At 38.8% G+C, this 19,781-nt stretch overlaps 1 protein-coding gene across 2 annotated transcripts in view; it reads left to right on the top strand.

Moving 5' to 3' along the window:
- Positions 1-18,913, top strand: part of KCNK5 (potassium two pore domain channel subfamily K member 5) — a 33,057-nt gene extending 14,144 nt beyond the window's left edge. The window contains exons 1-5 of one of the 2 annotated variants that reach the window (XM_049833774.1): positions 9,676-9,721; positions 13,763-13,874; positions 15,316-15,482; positions 16,602-16,770; positions 17,614-18,913. In XM_049833774.1, coding sequence (XP_049689731.1) covers positions 9,695-9,721; positions 13,763-13,874; positions 15,316-15,482; positions 16,602-16,770; positions 17,614-18,434 — 1,296 coding nt within the window. In that variant the 5' untranslated portion in view covers positions 9,676-9,694 and the 3' untranslated portion in view covers positions 18,435-18,913. Of the gene's footprint in view, positions 1-9,675; positions 9,722-13,762; positions 13,875-15,315; positions 15,483-16,601; positions 16,771-17,613 lie in introns of those variants that run through there. The other variant, XM_049833773.1, reaches the window with a different exon arrangement.
- Positions 18,914-19,781: the final 868 nt, after the last annotated feature.

Below are 19,781 nucleotides of genomic sequence, written 5' to 3'. Positions count from 1 at the left end.
GTGTACTCAGTAAAGGAAATTACATGTATTTTATGATGCTTGAGCCTTACTGAAAGACCTTTTAAAACTCCTGTTAGAAGTCTGCCAGGAAAAAAATATAAATCAAGCTGGCGCTGCAAAAGTTTTGGTGTTCTATTTATCAGTACAGTTGATCCTTTCCAAGTAATTTGTTTTACTATTTAGCATTTACCTCTTTCCTACCCTGCATCATGTCAATCCTTGAGGAAGAACTCCTGCATGCCTTTGAATGGTGCCACAGAAAATGGTGAAATTGTTTACTCTTTCTCACAACTTCTGTCTGAAGAACTCCTCTCTTACTGAGAGGATTTTACTGTAGGACAATAATATGCTCCCCAATGCACTATAATTGTAAGAAGGATTTCAGATCCAAAATGTTACCTGTAACGCCATGTTGTAGAAATATTTACATTAAACTAAACCAATCATTGTTAAGCTGGATCTTGGTTTAGACAGGGAGGTTCATCTACACTACTATGCTGAATGCTTTGATTAAAATCTATTGCATAGGTTGAGAACCTGTTTAAATTTACAGGTTAATTTCACTCATGCTCAGTTTTTTTGTTTTGCTCTTATACCAACACTGGGTTTTGTTTGTAGTCTTGCATTGTAGTTTCTGATGTAGTACAAAAGAAAGCAATGCTATCCCCACTCAGCTTTTATTTTTGCAGTACAAATTGCTTTGGCTGACTCATAATAGTCTCCTCATTCTTCTAGCCCTTGTCTTACCTCTGTTCCCATTTCTTGAAGGTGAATGACCAGAACTGTAGAAATTGTGCCAGCTAAGTTTCACCAGTGCTTTGCAGAATGACAGCAAGACATCAGGAAAGGGATTTCAAGCATCTAGCTGTTCCTTGAAGTTCTTCCCCTTTTGTTTTTATTGATGTGCTTCTACTGTTGGGATGCCTAAACAGTATGACTGGACTGATGAGATGTAATGAAAAAAATGTATTCGCTTTGTCTTTACTGCTGTAGGTTGTAATAGTGGTTTTATGTCAGAGAGTGGAAAAGGAGAAGCAGAATAAATTGCATTGGGTGACTAGGACATCTTAAAGCTGACTTTAAAAATACCCAATTTTTGAAACACTATTCTTCGTTAAGATACATTATACTTGAAACTAAAGCAGTAATGATTTAATGTACAATTGGCCAGGACTGTTTGCAGGCCTCTCAAATCAGCTGAGCAATAAAAGTTTGAAAAAGGTGTTTATATCTTGAAGGTATGTCAAAGTCTATAGTATCACCAGATTTACAGGGTGCCCAGGTACATGGGTAATACAAATGAAAGGTGTGGTGCCATCCTTGCTAATGACTGAAATGATGCCAGTAAATGACTCTAAAAGATACAGCCAGTGTGCCAGCTGATTGCTCTGTCACTGTTTTTTTAAGTTTACAGCACTGCTGGGCCTTATCACAACTCATGTGCTATCTGTATAATACCTTATCTTCTCTAAATAAAATTGATGACAAAACCTATATTGCTTTCAAGGGCAATAAGGTCCAATTTCAAGATACAGTTCTGGAACTTTGCTCTTACTTCAGGTTGATTTAAGGAGAGATTCAGTTCATAGCATAGACTGAAGGAGGAAATTGCGGAAACTAAGATAAATTTTAAGCTGTGTTTTGCTAGTCTGCTCTCTCCAGTAGAAGGATATAATTCTGCTAAGTCAAATGGTTTTCCAGTGGTTCTCTTCCACAGGCAGGCATTTTCTGTTGTTAAATTAACACCCTTTCCTGGAACTACTGTTTTTCTATTAATTTTCAGATGCTGCAGAAGTTGGGAAGCTAGGAGGGTTAAGTGGTACATTTGTTCCCTGCGCACTTGTTTGTTCCACAGGAGATGATCCTCTCATCGTGTCAATGGTGATTATTCCCCAGGATATTTTCCATTAACTTTAAAACTCCCAGCCCTTGTTCTCCATGCCAAGGAACAAAAAAAAAAAAAAAAAAAAAAAAAAAAAAAAAAAAAAAAAAGTGCACTTGCATTATGTCCTCAGGCAAGCTTTCTTGACTAGGTTTATTACTCAGCTGTAACTTTCCATGCAAAACTCAAAAATACCAATACATTTTGTGAAGCTTGTGTTCACCCTGGTGGGAATGAAGAGGTGATGGTGCTAGTTGCCAGTGCTGATTGAGCAGGTCATCTTGCAGTACATTACAGCAATACTAAGACTCTTTATCTAAGTAGAAGCAACCCTAAGGACTTGCTGTAGGTAGAGTACAATTTGTTGTAGTGATCAGCATTTAAATCTATGTGAACTACTAAAAAGGTCAGCACTTGAATGTCTGGTTTTAACTTGGGGGACAGGGGGGCAGAGAGAGAAGAATATTGAGTATATCTAATGCTGGCACTGTAGAAATGCCCAAGGTATTTATCCTCATTTCTTCTGTATGCTGTTTCATCCTGCTCATGCTTTGTCTAATTTTGATCATCTTTCCAAGCAGGGAATAGCTGTCACTATTATTTACCTTCTCTATTTCCAAACAATAATGTGGAATTAATTTGACTGTAGACTCACAAATTGTTTCCACTGGACTGTGTCCTGAGGCCTCCAGACTCATAAATATTAGCCACAATTAAATTTTTATGAGTCTTACAGGTTGAAGCAAGTACAAAGATGGTTCTTTGCATCTCCTCTAAATTCATGATTTATTGCATGGCCTTCAGATAACAAGCTAAAACCAGGGTAGAGCATGTCTTCTAATTTTGCATGTAAAAACCTTTTCCCCCCTTTTTGTCTCTGACTGATTAGAGCTATTTCTGGGTAGTAAATTGAGATTATGCTTGAAGAGCATTATTTGTTCTGCCCAATATGGATTAATTAACCGATTGCCTTTCTAAAAGATCACTTAATCTGGTTAAATTGTAATCAAAAAACAAGAAAACAAATGAGCACTTAAAAGAATGAAATAACAAGTGTTCCTATCTGTGACAAATGCGCATTCTCTACCCTTGTTCTTTTTGCCAACAAGGAAGCGTATAGAGTTAGAGAACACAGTGGCAAGAAGAGATGCTTGTGCTAGTACTGTCTTTAGTAAGAATACCCTTCACAGGTTAAACAAATAATTTCCTTTCTTTACTGGGTTTTCAGTGTCAGCAGTTGATGTTTGATGCTTGGTCCCTGCTACAAATTTATCTTTTTAATATTGTTCCCCCACACACATTGCACTTGCAAAAATATAAAACAAAAACCCAGGAGGAAAAAACCTGAAGTGCCCAGGCTTATTTAAGTTTTCGCTCTGTGCCTTTTGAGACCACTGAAGAACTTCCTGCATTGTTTAACATGCATAATTGGTGGTGTGTTAAAATAATGATGCCAAAGGGGGGCGAAAAAGTGCTGTCATCAGTGCTTGGGAGAAGATGGGAGAAAACTCCATTCCACTTAGCAGAATAGTTAGAAAGAGGGTCTCTTCTGCAAGGTCAGGATGGATATTTAGGCCACTAGCCTGCCTAATAAAGGTAGGGATCCGTGACAGTAGTCTCTCTTCAGTTTTATTTATGATGGCATTGCATCCAAATGAAAGTGCGTTTGAAAACCTTCACTTACAACAGTTTTGGAAAGTCCTGGAGTCTGTGTGCAGTAGTACACTAACTCATAGCAAGGATGGTCTTGTTTAAATGCTCTCTGTACATAGAGGTTATTCTAGGATTGGGTAGTGTGAATTTTAAAAAAGAACAGCTAACCTGATATAACTTCAGGTGCAAATAGGAATTCATTGGCATATCCAACAAACTGTCTTTTCTGCAGAGATACCATAGAGCTCACTGTTGAGCTGTTCCAGTTTGCTTTGGGATATATCTGTGTTCTTCCTCAGTTCTGAGCACTTAAATCAACCACAGATGAAGCTTCCTCAGAACTACACTAAATAGCAAATATTTTCCAGTGTAAAAGTATGTGTGTAGGGTTAAAATATGAATGCTTTCTAGTCCCTTTTCAAGCTCAGTAATGTTCTTCGAAAGACATACACAGGTTTTCTTTATAGCAGAGTGATCCAGTTCAGTCAAGAGTATTTTCCATCTGCTGAAGACCACTTCTGTGTTTCTCTGGGTTTGGTACTACCTTGTACACCTGTGTTTAATGCTGTGCTCTTCAGGTGCTAGTACTAGACAGCCTGTTCTGCTTTCCTGGCTAATCAGTAAATTTAAAAGAATCTGAAGCTCTAATCCATGGCTTTCCTCATAGCATTTACTTAATTACTTTAATTGGAATCTGGTTTCAAAGTCCAGTACAAGACAATGTATCCCACTCTGTGCTTTCTCCATCTAATAAAACTAGCAAAGCTGCTTTGGGAAAAAAAAAAAAAAGAAAAGGAAAAAAAGAAAAAAAAGTGCTAGGCATGTTGAAGTCTACGAACGGGAGTTTCCCCAATATTAAGAAAAAATAAATCAATAAAGAATTGTGACAAAACAGCCTAATTAAGAAACCAAGATGCATGTAAAAAAGCCCTCTGGGTGTGCTGTATTCTAAATTAACAGACACAAACCATGTCTGGTTTGCTGTCCTGTTATATAACAGAACTATGCAAAGTGAAAACTAGGCATGTATTTACATGCATTCTTTAAATATCAGACTTAGATGTAGGGACAGCTCTGTATGAAGTGGCATGTGCTGGAGGCTCTATTAGGTAAGAAAAAGTATGCTTAGATGGAGGTCCAAGTTGCTGACAGACCGAAGTTAAGCATAATGAAAGGAAAGCAACAGAATGTCTTGGTTGTATAATTCATTTATGCATTGAGAAGCAGTGTTGTATGAATAGAATGAAATGCTGAGAAGTTCCCTGGGTAAATGAAGAATCAACAAGATTAGCTAAACTTTCTCTGCAGAGCAAGTTCAATCGTGTTTTATAATCTTTTGGATGAAATGTGGTATCTACAGTGCGTTTGACCTATATATGTACCTTTCTATTTTGTATGCTAAGATACTGGTGGATCATTTAAAGTGACTTTCAGCAAATTTAAACAACTTTTATAATTGCCTTGTTAAAAAAAACACAGAAGACCACTGATATATGTAAGCAGTTAAAAAGAAGAGTTGAGGAAAACTTAAAGACATTCTCCTTTCCCTGCAAACTATGGAAAACTGACAAGATAACATTCTATCTGTGGTATCTGTAGGAGTGTGAAAATACCATCTCATTCTGGATTAAATGTTGCTATTGCTAAAAAGAAAACCCTTGCCTGAAGTATGTAAACCCATATTTTGCCAGTTGGGGTTTTTTTCCCCCAACTGGGAATTTTCAAAAGTTTGCCCTTTGATAGGAACTGTATTTTAAGACTAAACTGTTGATTGAAAAATGCAAAATATTATTTTACTTGCAATAACACTTAATCAACTATTTTATAAATGCAGTGTATGACAGCAAGGGGAAAATCTGTCCCCTGCTATTTGTAGCTGACCTATGTAGGAATGTAAACATGGGGACTAACACTTACTTTCCAGGGTTTTATTTTATTTTTGTTACAGTTCAATTCATAGATAAGGGGGAAGGAATCCTGTGTAACTGTATTGATCTCTCTAGCTTTTCAGCTAATGTTCATGTCTGCTTTTGATTAGGTTTATTATTTACATCTGTCAACACCAAGCATGAGGCTTGCGGGGGTTTTATTCTTTTATAAGTAGAAGTTAACATTATTCCCTCAATGACTACTTCCTATTTTTTGCCTCAATTTCAACTTTGTCTTTGTGGTAGGTGGTTACTGGCCATAACCCCATTGTGCTATTAGAAACAAGCTGTTTCTGCCTCAGATTTCACAGTTGTTGAAATAGACTGTACAAGTTCTAGTATTAGTGACAGTCTTGGAGAACCTAGCAACTCCTAGTATAGGATAGTTGGGAAGAAATGCTGTGTACAGCAGTTGAATTAACTGCAGATTCTCTCCTACATGCTCAGTTATCTGAAATCAGACTTGTGTAGTCAACTGATGTCCTCTTTAATAAATGTGGAATTTATTAAATCCCACCATCCTTCTCTAACACAGGTGCTGCTGACTCATATCCTGCACCTCTTGCCCCAGCCACCTTCCAATTCTACTCTCTGCATAGGTCAGTAAAGGATAGTAAAACTTCCACAGGTTAGCAAGTCACAAGGGTGTTGCCTGTTAGACCGAGACAATATGGTTCACTTGTCTTATTTTTCTTTCTACAAAAAAGGTCGCAAACCATTCCCCACAGAAGTGAAGTAGGAAATCCAGGACTCGTCTAAAAAGACTTCTTTTTACATCTGGCATGGTTCTCGTCCTGACAAACATGAAATTCATATTGTGAACACAGATAATGCTGAGAGGGAAATGAAAGGTCAGCTATCCTAAGTCCTGCTGGTTAGCATAGTCCTGCAGAGACTGTCAAGTGGCGAAGGCAGCCTGAAAGACTTGTTCACTTGGCCCTCTGTGCTGGGCCTGGTCATATGCCAGTGTGTTTCAGTCAGCTGGGAACTCAGAGTCCAAGTGAGCAATCAGGATAAGCCTGTCATTACACTAGAGATGGGGGTGTAAAAAAGGATGGCAGGAACCACAAGCATATGCTTTTTTGGTGACTTTGAGCTGCTCCAAAGGGGTAGATAGTTACTACCATCCTTCCCTGAGAACTCTTGCCTTGAGCTGATTACGTACTGTGTGTGCCAGGTGCCAAGTGGCTGGCAGAAATATGTGTGTCCAAATAGGGTGCTGCTGTTTTGTATTCTAGGCTGTGGTTTTTTGTATTCTAATCCTCAAAGGATTTCTTTTTTTCCTTCTCCAAGAAGCAGTGAGCTTTGATTTCTCTGTGCAGACACGTGTATAGCAGCCCTTCTAAAGATGACACTGGAATAGCTGCTCTTTCTGCTCCCTTGATGAAATCATTTAACCTTATGTGTATTCTCTCATCTTTCTGCAGCTCTGCCACATTGTGTCTCTGGCTACCAAAGTGAGCATCATGGCATAGGAAGATTTTCTTAGCAGTAGTGCAGCTGTCTTTGAAAGTGAAGGCTGGGGAGAGAGGTGAAATATTTTAGTCTCAAGAATATATAGGTTGATATGAAGGTTTTGGAGAACTCAAACAGAAAATTTCATTAAATCATTACATGTATACACCTTGTATATCTAGACATGAAAAGTAATTGGGGCAAAAATGTTTCTTACTTATTGGTAAAACCATTAGTTAGATAGATGGCTTCTCCTTCCCCTTCCTTACCCAAACCCCAAGCTGCCAAGATGGTCTAGTGAGGAAAATATTTTCTCTGATGGGTAGTATCCTTCATTCAATCAGGACATATCAGGGGTGTGAGTGGAAGGCAGTTGGCTTTAAATCATTATTTTCTTCTTTTTTTTTTTCTTTTCTTTTCTCTTTCTCCAACTACTATAACTCAAAACAATAGCTTATGGCATTTATTATTATATTAAATATATATTTGTTGCTTAACAGGTAGACACACAAACTTACTCAATAGATGAGCTATGATAGCTGTCAGCCAGGATTAGTATATTCCTAGTTTGACTGTGAATCTACTACTTTTGGTCTACGTATAAAGTACTTCAGATTCAGGCTGTGCCTGTGAAATAGTTTCTGCTGCTTTTAATATGCAAGCAGATGTCAAATTGCAATATGCCAACAGGGCAGGAAATTTCTGGCCGTGGCCACTGTGTTGCCTGTCCCCATGATGAGTCTGAGGAAGTTGTTCTACCAATCTAGCTGTGACCACCCAAAGACTTTTTTCCTTCAAAAGGGATACTGACTGAGAGGGTTTATTTTCTCTTTATTTACATGTAATCCTGAGACAATATTATCTAGGTCAGCAGAACTTTGTTGTGTGTATCTGACCTGGGAGTCTTAACATGTGACTCAATTTTTTTATTATTGGAAAGATAAACATTAACAATGAAATGTTTTGTTTGCATATAAAAATCTGATTATTATGAACAGCTGACTGCTACTGTAACTTTATAGCTGGAGCCAGAAAACCTAGGTAACTGCAAAAACCATGGGGGACACATAGAAGGGTGTGCAATTTGCATGGCATGGTTTTTAATATTTTTTTATTATTTTAAAGTAACTTAGGAGTTACTTTAAGCCTTTTCTTGATTTTAAAAATCATGAAAAATGTCCATACAGCCTCTTGTACCACTTCTCGTATTTGTTTTGCTTTGCTGCTGCTGGATTTGGTTAAAATTAAAATCTGCTTAAAGATGAACAGCAGTATAGAGTTTCATCTGATATTATAAATTTAAACCTCATTACCCTGGACAATTTTATTATGATTGGCTAAATTGTTAGTATTGTATGTACCCATGATTAGATAACTACTACACAGTTTTCTGGTTTCTTCAAATTGTATAAAAGATTTGGGTGTGAATGTGAAAAGAGATTGCTGTTGAAGTTTTATTACTTGTAGGAAGGTCTCCAAAATACTTTGTAGTAATTCTCAGTGGTTTTCTGTGCATTAAATGTTTACATCCTCTATACAACTTGACAGAGAAGCAAAATCACTCCATGTTCCTTCAGAGTCAGAAGTTGGGACAAAGCCTGAGAGTCCTGAAAGGATGCATCAGTTATTGCTTTAATGGCCTTTGCTTTTGGATGCAGCAGCCAGCTGTGATTGTCCTTTATGTACATGGTAATACTCTTGAGAGTAGAATGAAAGCCACTGGTTATGATTTCAGCTTAATAGTTCAATTACATCTTGTTTCTTATGGAGAAACACTTCACATTTGCAAAAGAAAATTGTTCATGCCACTGGGAGAAGCTTAAAACTACCATTGGACTTATGTGTCAGATCTCCAAGGAATGCTTTGTATAACATGGGAGGCTTCAGCCTCTTCAGAAGAGAGCTGGCACTGAGCAATATCTGGCTGTTGTTCTTCTATGTGATAGGGTGCCTGTGGGGCGGGATCTGTTGCTCTAGTTTATATAGCCTGTTTATTGTCTTGTGTCTTTAGTCTGGCTTATCCATCTATCTGGCCATAAGTACCCCGAAAGTCTTTTTTCTTTCCTATTGCTCATTGTTATCAGACCCAGCTAATACTTATTATAGTGTCTAGGATTTCATGCCAAATACAAGATTATACCTACTTGATATGCAAAACCTGTACCACAGCTTTCTTGCAGTCCTTAACTCTTGGAATAAAATCACTAACTGCATGTGGATCCAGGTACCAGTACATGCTGGGGGCCACCCCACTGGAAAGCAGCTTTGCAGAAAAGGACCTGGGGTCCTGGTGGATGTCAAGTTGAACATGAGCCAACAATGTACCCTTGCAGCCAAGGTAGCTAAAGGTATCCTGGGCTGCATTAGGCAAAGCACTACCAACAGGTCGAGGGAGGTGATCCTTCCCTTCTACTCTGTGCTGGTGAGGCCACACCTGGCGTACTGTGTCTGGTTCTGGGCTCCCCGATACAAAAGAGACATGGGACATGCTGGAGAGAGTCCAGCAAACAGTCACTAAGGTGATCAAGGGACCGGAGGGTGCTCCGGTCCTCCTATGAGGAAAGACTGAGAGAGCTGGGACTGTTCAGCCTGAAGAAAAGGCTGAGGGAGATCTCATCAATGTGTATAAATACCTGAAGGGAGTGTATAAAAGAATATTTTCTTCTTTTCCTAGAAAGAAAACAAAGCCTTGCACACTACTTCATGCTTACAGAGGCAGAAGGTGATAGTTCTGTCCCATTTTTCCTTCTTCTGAAGGCCAAGAAGCCAAAGTAAAATGGCATATTCCACATACCTAGCTATGGTAAAGCTCGCGCACTTGGAGGCAGTCCCCAGTGTGCGCGTTCTCTTACTTTTGTACCCTTGCATTACTTCTACAGGGACTAAATGTCATTCTGTTGTGAACCATTTAACCTTGCAGCGGTTTTGATCACATTTCAAACTTAACTATCCCTCCTGCTAATACAAAGACAAGGACAGCTAAGACATGTCTGCTGACTATTGCAAGCTTTTAAACCACCATAGAGGCTTGCCCTAGCAAATTTTGACAGGCCAGTAGAAAAAAACCAATTTTAATAAATTCATTAGTATGTAGCTTCCTAGTTTGGGAAAACCTTGCTGCTGTTATGGGCTTGCCCCCAGCAAAAATGGAGAAGTAGAATAAATAGAGGTAGGAACACATCCATAATATCTATGTGGGTCCAGGCTTCTCCTTGCTATTTTCAAATTTGGTTTGAGAACTTTTCAGCCCTACTGGTACTCATGTAGAGAGGATGCAAGTGGCATGTGCCCAAAGGATCTGAGAGAAACTCCTCTCCTTTGCCCAAGATAGGGGAGATTTTACAGCTACTTCTTGTGATATCTGGTAAATCTTGAGTGAACCTGGTCATCAAGAGTTAATAAACATGTCACCAAGCCCATGAAATACAATGCTGTATTGGAGCAATGCTCGGGTTTGTGGAGAAGTACCTGCAAGTGGAGCAAATTGTCTGCTTGATTATGTTCAAATAGCATCCCAGTTTCTACTTGTGTTAATGTCATCAGAAGATTTATTAGTTTTATGTGTGTCTTAAATCTCCCTCTGCAATTGCAAGTCTGTTTACCTTCAGCAATAGCTCCAGGAACTCTAGATCTTATTTTTCTTTTTCCTTTGCCAATGTGCAGAATTGGAGTGGTGGGGAGTGAGGGAGAAGAGGGGGTTTGACTCCTGTGAGGCAGAAGTCATTTGACTGAAAATAAAGTCCTGCCTTCATTAGTACAAACTGTCACAAGGTGGGGTCTAAGGCGATGTGTAGCTTCTGAGTTAGTTAACTATTTTCAGCTTTTGAATTTGGGCATACTTGAAAAGGTATTTTCTAGATGACATCTTTCAAGATATTAAGAAAACTTGCACCATCTACCCTTTTCTTACTCTCCCTCCTTGCCCCCTATTTTCCCATCCAAAGACTCTTTAGAGTAAATTTTCTGTAGTTTAAGAAATCCAGCACAGGCAAGCTGGGGCATTCTGTATTCTAGTGTATGAAAATAAAGGCATCTCTGAGATTGCTTAACAGATTTACCAAGCAAAAGAACCCATATTTGCTGTTCAGTTGTATAGTGTCCACTCACAATGTTTGTTGAAGCCAAAATATTTAATTATTTCAATATGGGCAAAAGTTAATGCTGCTTGGAAAGCGGCTATGTATTTCCCACTGCACCAAAGCTATCTAAGCGTGTTTTGTGACCATCTTTGTTCCTGCAGCTGGGATGCATATAGTGCACTCAGGCTTATTGCAGGCGTAAAGTAACTTAAAAGACTAGACTGTAGATCATAGATAATTGTGTGCTAATAGCTGATAGCTGTGTGTAAATAGGGACAGGGAGAGGGTGACAGCTTTGGCTGGATAATATCTCTGTCTCTCTCTAAGGTGTTTATATAGAGATCTGGTCATCTCTCCCCCATAATGTTAACTGCCTGGGCATGGAGGGCGTGTGCTACTTAGTCCAGCAGCTTCTTCCCCTTCGGTTTGGGCGCCCTTCACACCTCCAGACCCCAAATGCTGGCAGATCTTAATGTTAACTGTACGTACTGGGAAACTGAACTCATTAGCTCAGACTGAAGGTGGAGTAATGCAATGAGATAATGGCCCAGTGACAATGGAAACAGATACTTCAGTACATCTCTTATAAGGTCAGTTGCTCTGTGAGGAAATAACAAAACAAAAAAAAAAATCCCAGTGTGCTTATAGCATGCAAAATGACTGGAGAACTGGTGTTTGATATAACATTTAGTGCACTGTTGCTGGACAGTGGAAGAAGTCAAAGAATCTTTTCAGGGATAATAGATCACAGATTGTGTCTATCGCATACTTTGGATGTCCTTTGGGACTTTTAGGAAGTTCATCTGCAGACCATAGCAGAAATAAATGAAGCTACTTTGTTCTCTACTCACATGAATTCCTGTGATCCACTGTAGCTGCCTCAAACATTTTTTTTTTTTTTTTTTAATTTTATTTTTTTTTGGAAGGGGATGGCATTGTGTGTTTACTTGCCTGCTGTTGACCTGCCTGTTTTAAGGCTACTTCTCATTTCAACACTACTTTCTTATGACAAATTACTGCCTTGGTGAGAAGACTCTCTCTATCCTTTTCTATTCAGAGCCTGTAGGCTGTGGAAAGACACTGCATGCAGTTTTGGACATGCATTGAGTTTACCAGGAGAAAAATCTAGTTATGTACCTTCATTCACTTTCAATGCTTTTTATCTTCTGTAATAGCTTGTGTGTTGAAAGTGCATTTTTAATTAACTTATTTGCATCTTGTATATGCACAATACATTCACTCTGAGGGCATTTTTATTACAGTAGGAGGGTGGTGATACGTAATAAGTCTCAGGAATAATTAAAACCTGTGTTAACTTGTGTACGTTTTCAGTAGCGATTGAACTTTGTGTTGAGTCTCTGCTGGGTCCAAGATCAGATCTTAATCAAGGAGGAAGGAAGCAAGGGGTGACAAGGGAAGGAAGAGTTGGTTGTAGGTACATCTAAGTTCATACCAGTTGAAGATAAACCTCACCTGTCAAGTTTATTTTAAAAAAAAAAGTATACTGCCTCCAATTTTAGGTATTTAGCACAAGATACTTTCTGTGCTCAACACTTACTGAGGGAGAAACACAAAGTGGGATAATGTTATGAATCAACTTTTGAAGATACTTTCACCTCTCCTGTATATGGATATAGCCTCAGAGTTTTGTTCAGACAACCTTTGTTTACACTGAAGGGGAAAAAAGCAGATTAACCTGAGAAGGCTTTAACTGCATCATGATGTGACAGAGCAAAGATTTAAATAACTAGGGACTTCTAGAAGAGAATATAATAAATCATTTTTCTCTTTTACTTCAAGGAGGTAGAAATACCTGTCAGAATTGGCAAGATGCATGATTTTGATCTGAAATTTTGACTTTCTGCACTAAATAGTCATTAGGGTTTTTTTATCAATGTGTTTTCTACAGTCTAGTTTTGGAAAGGCAGGGGAGGCTGGGTCTTCCAAGTGCCTTCCTATGAAAGATGAAGATGGTTAAAAATTCTTGAGCACCTGAAGACCTGAACAGATGTTAAAAAATTGACTTGCTGAATCTGTGGAAATGCCAATAACTACACTTGCTTCCCTAAAACATTGTCAACGAGTGCTTTGCATTCATCATGGCATACTAGATTCAAAGATGGGATAAGAAAGGGGCCTGATTCAAGGACAATGATTGGAGTCCTCTTGCATAAAATATTTTGGAAAAGTGTTAATTTGTCTGCCTTTACTGAAAAGTACAGTTTTATGTTGGCTTGTAGATGGTTTGACTTTGCCAGGGACAGCAGGTGAATTAACATTAATCGCACTAGCTTTGCCAAGGATTCTATGACGTCCTACTCATACCTAATGTATGTATGTACCCATGTACAAGCTGAGGCGTGTAACAGTGTTTTGAAATGGATAGTAGTTCTGAAGATGTCCCTAATGTTAAACCAAATTGAAGAACTGCACTGGAGGTTAAATGCTAGTTCAGTCTGGAGGAGTGTGCTTGGTCTCTGGAAGAGATTTATTTGGGTTAGACTGGTAAATCTAGTAAAAGCTTATCTAATTAATCCCCCCTATTTAAATGTCAGAGCACCTGCACTACTTTTTCTTGGGTGAAGCAAGTTTTTAATATTTCATAAAATTATTGTTGGTGAATATACTAGGCTAACCTTCACAAAAAACTTGAGTGATTATTTTGGAAGTTTGAACAAAGGGGGAAAACCTGAGAGGGACAGACACTTTTTTTTTTTCATGCTGCCAGGATTTTCCAAGAATGACTGTAAACTGTTTTCTTACAGGTTGTGTCAAATGCTGCTGGACAGGGAGTTGCCATCACTGGGAACAATACTTTCAACAACTGGAATTGGCCTAATGCTGTGATCTTTGCTGCTACTGTGATCACTACAATTGGTAAGTATTTATTATGTCAACTTTCCTAACTGTAGTTTTCTGTATGCTGTAGTGTGTTGTACTCTTCCATTTATGTGTCAAGCTAGCCACTGGATAAAGTGCCCATGGCTGGAGTTACCTACAGTACATGTTCACCTGCAGGTTCATAGAGGAAAAAAACAGGGTTTTGGCACTGTCTGCATGGGTATACAGAAAAGAATTGCGTGCCTTTCCAATGAGTAATGGATTCAAGGTGCTGTTGGGGATGACTGGTGTCATTCCAGTTCCACTAATTCATGCACTTAAATTTCCAAATCATAAAATCCCAAAACAAAAGCATTAAAAAGAGTTCAATTAAACTAATACTTAAAACATGTGCATATGAGGTTTTTGTATAGCTGTCCTGTTATTCACATTCATCCTCTTAAGCTACTGAATTATCAGTGTTCTTGGCTTGCAGAATGATCTAGACTTTTTATTTATCTCTTTAAGAAGGCAAAGTAAAATAAGTGTTGTCTTCTACTACACTACTGATTTGTGCTTGTAAAACCCTCTGCATTGAAAGATTTCTTATTCCTTTGATGTACAGATGTTCAGAGCTTAACATCATCTGCCTTCTCCTTTTACAGAAAAATCTTTGCTATGTGGTGTTGCTACACCCTTGCTACACCTACAATGCAAAAAAAAAAAAAGGAATGCAAAATAGCCAGACAAGGCTGGGGGTATACAGAAATGGAAGTCTTACTGTTAAACCATATGCAGTACTCTGGTTTTCTTTATTATTTGAAACTCACAATACCCAGCTTATAATATAACTTAAGACAAAAAGTTGATGTCAGGAACAAACCTAAATAAAAAAGCTCTGGCAGAAGTTATGAAAATAGGCTGCTGATTTTTAGAGCCTGAGTCTGTAATGCTGTGTTGGGTTCTGTGACCAGCAAAGAACTAAATTCAGTTGAAATACCTTGCTATGTCACAAGTTACCTTGCACTTAACTCTCAAACCCTTACCCTGGAAAGGTACCAGGTCACATGTTAAATGTGGATCTTCCGTGTGGAAGCTAGCTTCAGGATGAATTTTGAGCTTTTATTCTATAAAATTGAATCAATCAAGTTTTTAACAGTGCTGGCTAAGGCTGGGGAATCATATTAGAAGTTTTGAGATGAGCTTTAGTTCATATTTATCTCATCTTGTCAGGAAAAAGATGCACAAAATCTAGGAAACACTTAAAATGCGGTGATATTCTCAGCTTGCATTAATGGAATACAGGTTTGCTAGAGTAGAATTGGAAGGCATCCAGATTCAGAAGATAGCAGCTAGAGTAGACTAAAGCTCTTATAGATGGTGAAGTAAGGAGTGTCTGATACAGCAAAAGCCCACACAATGTTGTTTTGTGCATAGGTGGAATTGCCTTGAATTCTCTGCATCAAGAACAGACGGTGCACATACTTATGTCTTTTAGGTTACGGAAATGTTTCTCCAAAGACACCCTCTGGGCGTCTCTTCTGCATATTTTATGGGCTCTTTGGAGTTCCTCTCTGCTTGACATGGATCAGTGCTCTGGGGAAGTTCTTTGGAGGACGTGCCAAGAGGCTGGGCCAGTTTCTGACAAAAAGAGGAGTAAGCCTGGTAAGGCCCTTGCTTGTTTACCCTTGTGCTGTGTATTTTTGATGCATGAATTAAGCTTACACTTATTAACTTAACCTGCTAATCTTGGTACTAAGTGATCATTTGCACAAATATGAATTTTCCCAAATGGTGGTGTGTAGAAATGCCTGAAAGGGGATTGGGTCTGATACGTTAGCTCTGCAAGAAGTTTTAGCAAAATGAGATCTTGTAGAAACCTTTGATGCTAAATATAGATCTTGCAGCTTCTATGGAGACATGCATCTCCTTACATTAGAAACTTGTAGGACAAATGTAGGTAAGGCTCCATTCCACAGACGTTCTGTGCAAACTCCTCTGGCACAGAAACAAGCTGTCCTGCTTTGTTCACACCTGCTGCTCTGGTAGCATGAGTAATTCCTGCTGTGCGGTGAACCAACAAGAAAATAAGGTTTTGTTCTGAGTTACTGACTTGTGGTTTTGTTGTTTGTGGCTTTTTGGTGTTGTTTTGGTTGTGGTCTCCCCCCCTCCCCACCCTAATGAGTCCTATATCAGTTCTAACTCTCCACAGAGATGGAGGGCAATGCAGGGTCATAGTGCCTGGAGGACAGTGGGACTGGTTTAGGTCCTGGTTTCAGAAACAGAGCAAGAAATTTATTCGTTCAATACCTGAGAAGAAAGTACAGAAAATGATGGTGAAATGCATGTGTGTGTGCAGCTTTGTGCAGAGGTTGCATGAGTGGCAAAGGGTAGGAGACATAAATAGGAGAGAAGCATCTTAAACACTTCTGATCCTCTATACTCAAATGAATAAAAAGAAAGTCAGAGGTACTGACTGCTTTTTAGACTAGAGTTATATCTGTATCCCATGCCTATTTATAAAGTATCAAACTTTTCAAGAGTGTGAAAGAAAACTATGAGGAAATAATCCTGTTTGAGCAAGTAGTTGTAAGAGTAGTGGGTTCTGCATAAAGGAAAAAAAAGTTGTGTGTTTACTTCAGTCAGTGACTTTTAGTTACGGCTGATAAACTGTTAGCACAAAACTCTGAAATGTCCGATAGTGTTAGATGATGCTTGATGCCATGGATGGGAAAAGAAAATTTGGAGAACTTTCCCTGACTTTTTTTTCTTTGTTCTTTACAGAGGAAAGCACAAATTACATGCACAGCTATTTTCATTGTTTGGGGTGTCTTGGTCCACCTCGTTATTCCTCCCTTTGTCTTTATGGTGACTGAAGGATGGGATTACATTGAAGGCCTCTATTTCTCATTCATCACTATCACCACCATAGGATTTGGAGATTTTGTTGCTGGTCAGTAATTGTATTTTATGTATTATTTCACTGCATGCATAGTGTGGCAGTTCTATTTCCCAACTCTAATTCGAAAAGGTGCTTTCTAAGCTTTTCCAAAACATTTTGCTGAAAAGAAGATTCACTTAAAACTAGGTACTGATCCAATGGACTAGATCTGGCTCTTCAATCTTGGTTTAGATAGCTAAGGCCTTTATTGGGCTAAGTCTGGAGCCAAGTTCTGGAGTTCGTAACTCTTTCAGGTGCCCCATGTCCCTATTACAGTCAAGGAGCTATCCTTTCCACCATGATAGTTACGTACCTTTGAATGGAATCCAGTATACTAAGCAGGGTGCATAAGTACTGGGCAATGCTCTCTGTGCAGCTGTCTAGAACTAGTCAACAGGAAATGCTGAGCATACTGGTGTCTCCCTCCTAAATCTTGTCTTTCTCTAAAATCCACTGCCTTGTTCAGGGCTTTGGAGATGGTCCTTATAAGTGGACTTCTAAATCCTTTTCTCAAGGAAGGTACCTATATCTGTACCTCAATGGCAAGGGAGAAGGCTTATAATTTTCAAACAGGAAAAAAAGTTCACTTTTATAGCTTACAAGGAGAGGATAAGTATGTTGCCATTTGATGTTGTAGTCCAGTGGTTAGAATACATGCAGCCAAGAAGTGGAAGACCTGGGATCAACTTTTACTTTCAGAAGGGTTTCAGATCCCCACTTATCACCTCTCAGAGCAGTGTTCAAACAACTAGGCTCTGTTAGTGTGGAGGGGAGTAGTTCTCAGGGTCATAACTTCAAAGGTTTATCAGCTGCGAGTCATCTTCCAGTAATGTTCTTGTTTTTAATTCTTTGTAGGTGTAAATCCAGATGCAAACTATCATGCCCTTTACAGGTATTTTGTGGAGTTATGGATCTATCTGGGACTAGCTTGGCTTTCACTCTTTGTGAACTGGAAGGTCAGTATGTTTGTGGAAGTCCACAAAGCAATCAAGAAACGGAGAAAAAAAAGAAAAGAGTCTTTTGACAACCATCCTCGGTCTAAAAAACCCCTTCAAATGGGTACCTCAAAGGATGTCAACATTTTCAGCTTCCTTTCAAAGAAGGAAGAGACCTATAATGATCTTATTAAGCAAATTGGGAAGAAGGCCCTGAAGACAAACAATGACAAAATGATTAAAGTAGAAAATGCCAAACAAAACATGCAGAATGCCAGTATAGATGCCCAGGTGACTTACACAAAGACAGAGTCATTCGAGTATGATGAGGCTTCCCTGGACATTCAAAAAGGTCATGTACTGAGACCCCTGCATGATAAACGTATTGGAGATAGCCCATTAGAAGGAACCATGTTTGTAAACCAGCTGGATAGGATTAGTGAAGAAGAAGGTGAAGTGTGGGATTCCAGAGACTATCGACCCTTAATATTTGAGAATGCCAATATAACATTTGTAAATGAAGATGATGAGGAAGAGGAAGATATCTCAGATGATGAGGAAACATCAAAATCCTCCATGGATGATAATCTTGCAGAGGAATCTGAAACTGCAAAAAACCTGGTAAAATTCCCATCCTCTGATGAATCTACCTTTACGAATAATGAGTTAGAACTTTCTGTGCCTTATGAACAACTGATGAATGAATATAATACAGTAAGCACTGTGAAGTCTGCAACGTGAAGCATGTTTGACTGGTTTTCTGGAATTGATCAGTGCATATTGAACAAATTAACAGAGCAAGGAGAAAAGCATGTTTTTGCAGCTTTTCCTGTCTCTTTGAAAACAAAAGCAAGTCCCAAACTAATAAACTCCAGTGTTTTTTTCCCACCCTGAGTTGGTTTCTGAGCCCATCAGCTTTGCTTATCTGAAAAACTTTTAAAATAACAGTTGAATTTGGAGTCCTGCTTCTTCTTGGGGTTTTATGGTTCTTGAACAAAGTAGAAAAGAAAAGACCAGTTAATACACTGGACCTGCTCTGCTTTTATGCATTCCATTGAGGAATTAGTTTGGGAGTGTAATTATGCTGTTGCAAAGAGACTGTTTGGGGCATCAAATGTGTTCGGTTACTCCATTAGCCTTTCACCTCTGAAAACCTGGATTTGAATCCTGCTTTGATTGCAAATGAAAGCAAGGGGGGTTTGTGTTTTGGGTTTGGTTTTGGGGGGGAGGGGGGTGTTGTTGGGGTTTTTTTGGTTTTTTTTTTTTTGTTTGTTTGTTTGTTTTTGGTTTTTTTTTTTAAAGTTGCCTGTTGTGAAATTGTTACCACAAAAAAATGGTGCAATCACTAGTTGCACTTAATGAGAAACTTTAGATGGAATACCAGGACACACAGATCTGAGCTGAGGTGTGCTGGGAGACTGAGGAGGAAGCTACTGAAACATCTGTCTAGAATATGTCAGTGCTTGTCAAATCATAGTTAATTGTAATTTCATAAATAAAATACTAAAAATTCCAAAGGAATGGATTGAGGAGCCTTCTAACAAGGAAGAATCATCTGGGATGAAGCTCACCAATTGGGCTGCTAAACTGCACATCAGCCCCAGAACTGTTAAAGAGTAAAATGACTAGAAGACCTATTGATCAAAGCATGTATGAGCACAAGCAGGATGCAATGAACTTTTCTAATGTTGAAAGTGTCCTTCCACTGTTCATTTCCTAGAGGAAATACTTGAATGAACTTTATACAGTATCTATGTACAGGTGAAGTTTTATTGACACTGTTCTTCTGAGGAAAAAAATCACCTTGGGAGGCACAGATATTCTCCAAATGCCCTAATGCCTGTCAGAAGGGACCTGTAGCACTACTGCGGATCTGTGCAGTGTGTTAGTCAGTATTGTTATTTGATGTTCCTCCCTGTCTTGGTACTTCAGACTAGACTTGAATGAGAGGTGGTTTTTGAAACAGTTGATTACACTTTTCTTATTTTTTTTTGTTTTAAAGTTTGACCTATGTGCATATACAATGGTTATTCTATCCCACTTTCAAGAAGGCTGGGCAATGTCAAATCTTGGACAAACTGAGATGTG

Source organism: Accipiter gentilis, chromosome 30 (genome assembly GCF_929443795.1).
Source record: "Accipiter gentilis chromosome 30, bAccGen1.1, whole genome shotgun sequence".
Lineage (NCBI taxonomy): Eukaryota > Metazoa > Chordata > Aves > Accipitriformes > Accipitridae > Astur > Astur gentilis.
This window is presented reverse-complemented; position numbering and strand designations above follow the sequence as displayed.